At 63.6% G+C, this 7,633-nt stretch overlaps 2 protein-coding genes across 4 annotated transcripts; both read left to right on the forward strand.

The window, feature by feature from the left end:
• Positions 1-553: 553 nt before the first annotated feature.
• CIRBP (cold inducible RNA binding protein) lies at positions 554-4,997 on the forward strand. Of its 3 annotated transcripts, XM_004614798.3 has the most exons (9): positions 554-671; positions 1,596-1,704; positions 1,794-1,900; positions 1,984-2,122; positions 2,198-2,279; positions 2,374-2,444; positions 2,749-4,004; positions 4,625-4,754; positions 4,847-4,997. In XM_004614798.3, the coding sequence occupies exons 2-7, from the start codon at positions 1,602-1,604 to the stop codon at positions 2,763-2,765; spliced, it is 519 nt and encodes a 172-aa protein (XP_004614855.1). In that variant the 5' UTR covers positions 554-671; positions 1,596-1,601; the 3' UTR covers positions 2,766-4,004; positions 4,625-4,754; positions 4,847-4,997. The 3 variants fall into 3 exon arrangements, with proteins under 3 accessions (XP_004614855.1, XP_054982280.1, XP_054982279.1); XM_055126305.1 differs by lacking the exon at positions 2,749-4,004; XM_055126304.1 differs by lacking the exons at positions 2,749-4,004; positions 4,625-4,754; positions 4,847-4,997 and having other exon boundaries at positions 2,374-2,742.
• Positions 4,998-5,292: 295 nt separating this feature from the next.
• On the forward strand, positions 5,293-7,208 carry FAM174C (family with sequence similarity 174 member C). The gene is made up of 3 exons (XM_004614926.2): positions 5,293-5,582; positions 6,314-6,421; positions 6,970-7,208. Coding segments are annotated over exons 1-3 (357 nt in total). The 5' UTR covers positions 5,293-5,334; the 3' UTR covers positions 6,971-7,208.
• The last annotated feature ends 425 nt before the right edge of the window (positions 7,209-7,633 follow it).

A 7,633-nucleotide genomic window follows, 5' to 3' on the forward strand; every position in this document is an offset into this window, starting at 1 on the left:
CTCAATAGGGACAAAGAAATAGGATATGCAGAATACTGGAGCGCGCATACATCAGGTTGTCCCCAATGTTGAAACTTGATTGCTTTTGTAGCTGCTGGCATTGGGGTGTTTGGGGTGGGGGTAAAAAAAAGAAATGTCATACGGGAATTCAGCTGAAGTTGGGGTGTCTGAAATTTAAGGCTGGGGTGGATATGCGGAACCTAATGGGAGCTATTTGGGCGATTATTAGAGTACAGCAAACGCCTAGGCACCACGATGCTCCCGCCCCAGGAAACAGTGGAAACCCCTTTGTTCTCCGCCGCAGGCCGGGAGGCGGGCACGCGGATGTGGGTCAATCCCGCCCCTTGGGCCGGCCCCGCCTACAGGAGCGAGGGGAACTGCGGTCGGTGCTGGTTGCGACCAATCAACACACCCGGTGCTGGCGGGGCGCGGCGGGGGGCGTGACCAAGGCAGGTCCAGCCCCCATCTCATGAATATGAGGCGCGGCTGCAGCCTCCAGAGCTTTGGATTGGTCCGCGCCGCACGGTAGGCGGGCACAGGGGGAGGAGCCGAGCGGCGGCCTACATAAGGGCGGACGCCGGCCCCACCCCCTCTCACTCGCGCGTTAGGAGGCTCGGGTCGTTGTGCTTCGCTGTCCACCCGCCTGCGTCAGGGACCTGCCCGACTCAGTGGTGAGGGCCCCGGCGGCACCGGCTCCACGAGCCCGGGGCGGCGGGCGGCCTGTGGTCGGCCGGTCGGGGCCGTAGCGGGGCGGCGGCGGCACGCCCCTTGGGCGGGGGCGGCGCCGGGGCGGGCTCGGGGTGGAGTTCCGCCCCGTCGGCGGCGCGGGCCCGCTGGAGACCGGACCGAGCAGCGGCCGGAGGGCGTTCTTCCCGACGACCCCTCGCAGGCCAGACCCCGCCGCGCGCGGGTGTCTCCACTGCAAAATGGCGGCCGCGAGCGCCCGGCTGCGCCCCGCGAAATGGCGGGAGCGCCTGATGCCCGGATGCGGTGGCGCAGGGCGCGCGCGGGGCGCATGCGCGCGGGGGCGGGGCCGCCCGGTTCAGTTGCACGCCGTGGGGGCGGGGGTGAGGGAACACCGCCCCCCTCCAGCCCCGCCGTGCGCCCCAGAGTGTGCGGGGTGTGCGGTCCCACTTAGTTTGCGACCCTCCGGGCTTCCCATCGTCCTCGCGGAGGCCTTGCCCGTGCAAAAGCCCCGCTGCTCCTCCTCCCCCGTCCACCAAGCACTACCCCGCGCCTTCCCGGTTCAGTTGAGTCTCAACCTCCCTGATTGCAAGTGAGGGCCCGCGGCCCTGACGCCGGGTGCCTCCCACCCCGCCCCCTCGGATGCCCCCTCCCGAGGGCGTCCCTCTGCTGGAGCTCCGCAGCCGGCCAGGGCGTGGTCCGCTTGGGTAGCAGATGGTGGGCGTGTCTGCACTATGCCAAGAGCCTGGGGCCCGCCCGCCCAGCGAGAGGAATTTGAGGGCTTGCTGGCGTTTTTTGGCTGTAGCCCCCGCCCCTCCCACCCCGAATTTGGTTTCGGGGTCGTGCCCGCCGGTGCCCGCGGGGTGGGGCGCGGCGGGCCAGCCCCGTGACGGAGACTCTGGGGCCTGCAGGCTGCCATGGCATCAGATGAAGGCAAGCTGTTCGTCGGGGGGCTGAGCTTCGACACCAACGAGCAGTCCCTTGAGCAGGTGTTCTCCAAGTATGGACAGATCTCGGAAGGTGAGGCGGGTGCTGGGCGGGCGGGGGCGCGGGCGCTGCCTGCCAGGCGGGAGGTGGGGGCGCTGACGGGTACCGCGCTCCCCCTGCAGTGGTGGTCGTGAAGGACAGGGAGACCCAGCGCTCACGGGGCTTTGGGTTCGTCACCTTCGAGAACATTGATGATGCCAAGGACGCCATGATGGCCATGAACGGGAAGGTGAGCAGGTGGGGGCTGCTGCTGGAGGCGGGGGACGGGGTGGGGGACGCCGGGCCGCCCCTCACTCCGACTATCCCCTGCAGTCTGTGGACGGCCGGCAGATCCGAGTGGACCAGGCTGGGAAATCCTCCGACAACCGATCCCGCGGATACCGGGGCGGCTCTGCTGGGGGTCGTGGCTTCTTCCGGGGGGGTCGGGGCCGCGGCCGTGGCTTCACTAGAGGTGAGTGACCATGGAGTGACGCGGTGGGGTCGCTGCTGGTGGGAGCCCTGCTGATCCCAGCTCTCCTGTGTGCAGGAGGAGGGGACAGAGGCTACGGAGGCAGCCGGTTCGAGTCCAGGAGTGGAGGCTACGGTGGCTCCAGAGACTATTACAGCAGGTGAGGGTGGGGCGGGGGCCACGGGCTGGAGGGGGGGGCGGCCACCGCCTTGGCCCCGCTCTGCCCTCCAGCGCCTCTCGTGTTTTCCTGGCAGCCGGAGTCAGGGTGGTGGCTACGGGGACCGGAGCTCGGGCGGCTCGTACAGAGACAGCTACGACAGTTACGGTAAGACCCGCTCCGCGCGCTGCGCTGCTGTGGGAGCGGTCACCGTGGCCGAGCGCTCACACCTTTGTCACCGTGCCTGCTCCGAGGCACGGGATGGTCCTGGGGTCTCACCTACAGCCGTGTGTTTCCACTAGGAACTTAAAGGCAGGGAGTGAGGGCAGCATAGGTGCATGTGCGCCGGCCTGCGGCCCCGGGGGGTTGGTTCCCCACGCCGCAGGGCCCCTCCAGGTCTGCAGCCGGGAGTGGAATGCTGGGCGTGCGCGTGCTTCAGTGCCTTTACACTGTACCTGCTTCTTGTTCCCAGCTACACACAACGAGTAAAAATCCTTCCTGCTCAAGATCGTCCTTCCAATGGCTGTGTGTTTACAGAGTTTGGGAGCTCCGCTGAATCGTTACTGTGTAGTGAACACACCTCCTTGTACCCCACTTTTGTAGTCCGCCTCAGTTCCGATCTTGTCCAACACAGCCTGACTGCTGCTGACCCCACGGGGGCTGCTAGGCCAGACCTTCCCGTTTGCCAGAAGTGCCATCTGTTCTAGGGCTTGGGAAAAAATGCTTGGAGAGCACTTCTGGCTTTTTTGTTTTGGCCGTGAGCCTTTGGTTTTTTGGTTCATTTTATTTTTATTTTTTTTTTCCCTTTTGTGAACCATCACTGGGGGTTGTTGAGGGTTTTAGTTTTTGGTTTGGGTTGTGTTGCTTGTTTTTTGTTCTTTGAGGGGGTGGCCCGTAAAACCAGGGGCCCGCCCCGCTTGTGAAAGGAGCAGGACTCTGGGGCCGCCGTGTCGGAGGCCAGCCCACTGTGCTTTGGCCCGCCGGCCCGAGGGCCGTGTGAGTGGCGCGTGGTAGGGCCGTGGGGGCTGCACAGGGCCCACTGCGCCCATGCAGGCATCCCCACGAGGTTCCGGAACATGTTTATTTATATCGTTCTTTTTTACTGGAAGACATCCGCCGTCCCATTGATGTTGTATTTGAAGTGGTTAAGGAATTCTTGTATGCAGTTTTCTTTGGCTTCACGAAGCCGATTAAAAGACCATCTGAAATGAACTCGCTCTGACAGTTCCCTTTCATTGCTCAACACACCTGCTTGCAGGCTGGCAGCGGGCAGCGAAGGGCAGTGAGGAGTAGGTCCAGCCCGCCCAGACCCCTGCCTGGCTGGCCAGGAAGGCGGAGTCAGATGCCTTGGGCGGGCCCTTGGACAGCCCCGGCCCTGGGTGGCTCGTGAGGCGGTGGGTGATGGGAGCGGGCCATTGAGTATAGGGCAGCCCCCAGAAGCCTCTGGTGGCAGCAACCGTAGGACTCTATGGGGCGGGCAGCTTCTCAGGGACAGCAGGCAAGCAGGCCCCTGCCGTGGACCCAACCAACTGTAGCATAGGGGCTGGCCCATGTGCACGCGCCGGCTCGGTAGCTAGCTCTGCTTGTTGCTTGATGAGTTCTGAGGTTCTCTGCTAGCCTTTGGAAGCCGCAGCCCTTGGAGGACAGAAGTGTTGTACGCCCAACAGCCCTCTGAGACGCAAGCTGCCCCCTGGCTAGCTCGTATGCGGAGCTAGCCCTGTAATTGAGGTAACAACCTTTGCTCGTGTCCGCATCCCTTCTCTCGAGAGATCATTTGAAAGTAAAGTAATGTGCCCGGGGAGTGGAATGGCCCTGTGACTGGTGTCTGCTTTTCCATTTTTTCCTGTTTTGTTTTTTTGTTTTTTTTCCTTCCCTTTTTTTAATCTGTCAAGCTAGAACTCAAAAGTGTCCAGCCCTGGCCGGCCGTGCCTCCCCACCTGTGGCCAGGTGCCTGGTTGCTCTTCTCAAGTAAGGTTCGATCCATCAGCAGGACTGGAAACCCGGTCGCCCAGCCTTGGGGAGATTTTTGTTCACCCGCTGACAGTCTCACAGACCTCAAGTCTTAACTCTGACCTGTAGCTTGCTCTGATGTCTGTTGCTGCCATGGTTTTTCCCAGCGCCTCCCACCCGGCTTTAAGCAGCTCCAGCCCGTGTTGGCCGATGGCTCTGCTCACAGCCGGATGGGGCCTGGCCCGGCGGACTAACCACTCTGGCAGGCCTCTCTGCCAGGAAGGCCCGATCACTAGCTTGAAGCCCTCCTAGGAGCTGTGGATGGTTTGGGGGAGGCCGGGCGGGGCAGTTCCAAGGCACACCCGGGTCGTCCTGGTAATACTTATTTGCTTTGGCAGGTTGAAAGGAAGGAGTCCCTACTGGGAAGGTGTTCACAGAGCATGGCACTGACCTGGGGTCACCGTCCCCAGAGGGCGGACAGCTCTGGGCTAGAGCCTGAGGCGTGGCCGCTTCCTTGCAGCAGGACCTGTGAGTGCTAACTGGGGACCCAACAGCCCCCTGACTCATCGGAGGGATCCCCTCTCTCAGTGCCACCTTAACCCTCCTCATGTCTCCGGCAGGTGCTTCATCCTGAGGCCTGACCTAACGAGGCGTTGCCAGGAACCGAACCGGGCGCTGGATGGCAGCTGGTGGCTGGCTGGTCCTCGCCCACATCCATGATCAGATGTGCAAGTGGGATTTGAATAAAGGACTGGTGTGTCTACCCAGAAATCTGAGTCTGGTTTTCAAGGGGTTGCAGAGATTGGGGGCACGGGGCACAGGAAAGAGCTTCGGAGTTGTCCAGAGCCCTCTCAGCTGTCGGAGAGCACCTCGGGGGCCCTGGCCAAGCCCCTAGCAGTGACTTTATTTGCCTCCTGGGGAACTCCAGTGGGCCTGGGGCAGGTGGGCGTGGCCTCCCTGGGAACCGTGCTCGCTGGGGCGAGGCTGGGTGCGCGCGCGTGCGCAGAGCAGCCTCTGGGTGCACCGGCCCCGCCCCTGGCCCGGCGGCCCCGCCCCGGCAGTGAGTGGCAGGCGCGGGGGCGGGACCCGCCACCTCTTCCGCCGCGCTATGGGGCTGCGCGCGCTACCGACGCCGCTCCCGCTACTGCTTTTGTGCGCGCTGCTAAGCGAGGCCGAGGAGCACGCGCCCACGTCGCCGCCGCCCGCCGCGACAAACGGGAGCGCGCCGGGCACGCCGCACAACAGCACATCGCTGCGGGCGCCGGACTCGTACGGGCCGGCACTGCGCCGCTCCTTGTACGTGCTCACGGGCTTCACCGTCCTGGCCGCTCTCTACTTCCTTATCCGGGCCTTCAGGTGCGTCGGCGCGCGCCGGCCAATCAGCGCGCGGCTCTGGATCGCTGCGCGCTCGGTCCCGGTGATTGGGTGCGGGCGGGATTTCTGGGCGGGGCTTGGCGGGGGGCCGAATGTGAAGCGCGGATTCCGCGCCGGGTACTGCTGTGTCGGGACCAGCATCACCCTGCGCTCCCCCAGCGGGTCTCTGTCCCAGTCGCCCGCTCGCCGGCCCTGAGGCCCGACGGTCATTCACCCCGAAGGCCACCGAACTCCGGTCTGCTCCAGCCCGGTTCTGCCTGCACGCTGCTGCGGCACTCGCTGGACCTGGCCCGCTCCCCTGGACGGCCCAGCCGCCGCCCTGGTCTGGCTCCCCAGGTCTCGGAGGAGCTGCCTTTGGTGTGGGGAACTCACCGCCAGACGTACCTCATCCCCAGTGACCCACCCAGGGCCCTGATGGTGCCAGGTTGGCTTGTTGGTACCAGGGTGCAGTGTCTGGTTAGGAAGGGCGCCTTTGGGGGAGACTTGCGTCGGGGTGCCATGGCCCTGACACCCCTCTTTTATCAACAGCATGGGTTCCTGGCCCACCCCACCTCTGGTACAGGTCCTAGGGTAGCTAACCACCCCAGTGGCCGCAGTAAGGCAGGAGGACAAGGGGGTTCATGTAGGACTCAGATGTCCACAGAGGCCCCAGGGAGCCCCTCGGCGGGAGAGAGGGCAGCGCGGAGCCCCCCAACTGGTCTGATTGCTTCCAGGCTGAAGAAGCCGCAGCGGCGGCGGTACGGCCTCCTTGAGGAGACCACGGACGGGGCCTCGCTGGACAGCGACGAGGAGACACTCTTTGAGACCCACAATTTGAGATGGTAGCAGGGGTGGGGAGAAGGGGGTGGCAACGTGGGCGTGGCAGGACACCCCAGCCCCCGTCTGAATCTCCCCATTCCTTGAGCTGGGTAAAGACTGCAGCTCCGGGGGCTGGAGCCATAGCACAGCGGGGAGGGCGTTTGCCTTGCACGCAGCCGACCCAGGTTCGATTCCCAGCATCCCATATAGTCCCCCGAGCACCGCCAGGAGTAATTCCTGAGTGTAGAGCCAGGACTGACCCCTGTGCATTGTCCGGTGTGACCCAAAAAGCTAAAAAAAAAAAAAAGGAAAAATAAAGGACTGAAGTTCCAGGGTCACAAGACCCACCCCACACGGAACCCTGAAGCTGGTTCATGGGCGTGGGGTGAGGGAAGGAGGCTGATGCCCAGGGCACAGGTCCCATAGCCCAAGCATGGAAGGCATCATTGCTGTGATCTGGTGATGGTGGTGGCGTCTTCCTCATCTCTGGCTGGGAGCTCTCCCCCTCTGCCCAATGGAGGGGTCGGGGTGGAAGGTCCACCACACTCAAACTGCCGCCTTCACCTTCCAGAAGCTGAGATCCGGGAAGCAGCTTTTGCAGCAGTACGGAGGAGGAGGAGACATGCCCTGGCCAGCCATAGAACTCCCTGGGGGCCCTGGGGGAGGAGCGGCCCTCATAGGAGAGCACTGTCCCCCTGATATTGCAGGGGGAGCCAGAGGGACCCCCTGGTCACCTTGTTGGAACTGAGCGGCGTGTCTAGGACTTACTCTCTGGGGCTTGGGGCAATAAAGACAGCCAGGGCTCTGACCTGGCCCCACCTCCTGCTGGACTCTGAATCTTGCGCAGGGCGTGATGCGGTGGATTTGTGTGTGTGAGTGCTGCTGTGTGGACGTGTCCTTGTGCACCTGTACACTGAGCAGAGCAGGACTGCGTTGGCCTCTGCAAAGCTGAGGGGGTCAGGGGAGGGGTCTTACACAGTAGATGGAGAAGAGCGGGAAGCTCGCCCCTACCTGCCACTTGTGGCCTCAGAGCAAGGGAAAATGAACTCTTACCGGCTCCTGGAAATGTCTGTCCACAAATCCTATGCCGCTTTCAGCCTGGAAGCCCCCAGGGCATTAGCCTGTGGGTCCCCAGCTCACCCCACCCGTGAGTTGGGGGTTGTTTCCAGAAGCGCCCAAGACTATAGGGAGGCCGGAACTGGAATAATGGATGAACTCCCCCCCCCCCCACATCG

This window comes from Sorex araneus, chromosome 2, assembly GCF_027595985.1.
Source record: "Sorex araneus isolate mSorAra2 chromosome 2, mSorAra2.pri, whole genome shotgun sequence".
Classification (NCBI taxonomy): domain Eukaryota; kingdom Metazoa; phylum Chordata; class Mammalia; order Eulipotyphla; family Soricidae; genus Sorex; species Sorex araneus.

Coding starts and splice junctions, on each gene's coding strand:
- CIRBP (XM_055126304.1), top strand. CDS start 1,602: ATGGCATCAGATGAAGGCAAGCTGTTCGTCGGGGGGCTGAGCTTCGAC. Junction 1,705..1,793: donor GTATGGACAGATCTCGGAAG/GTGAGGCGGGTG, acceptor CTCCCCCTGCAG/TGGTGGTCGTGAAGGACAGG. Junction 2,280..2,373: donor TCCAGAGACTATTACAGCAG/GTGAGGGTGGGG, acceptor TTTTCCTGGCAG/CCGGAGTCAGGGTGGTGGCT.
- FAM174C (XM_004614926.2), top strand. CDS start 5,335: ATGGGGCTGCGCGCGCTACCGACGCCGCTCCCGCTACTGCTTTTGTGC. Junction 5,583..6,313: donor TTCCTTATCCGGGCCTTCAG/GTGCGTCGGCGC, acceptor GATTGCTTCCAG/GCTGAAGAAGCCGCAGCGGC.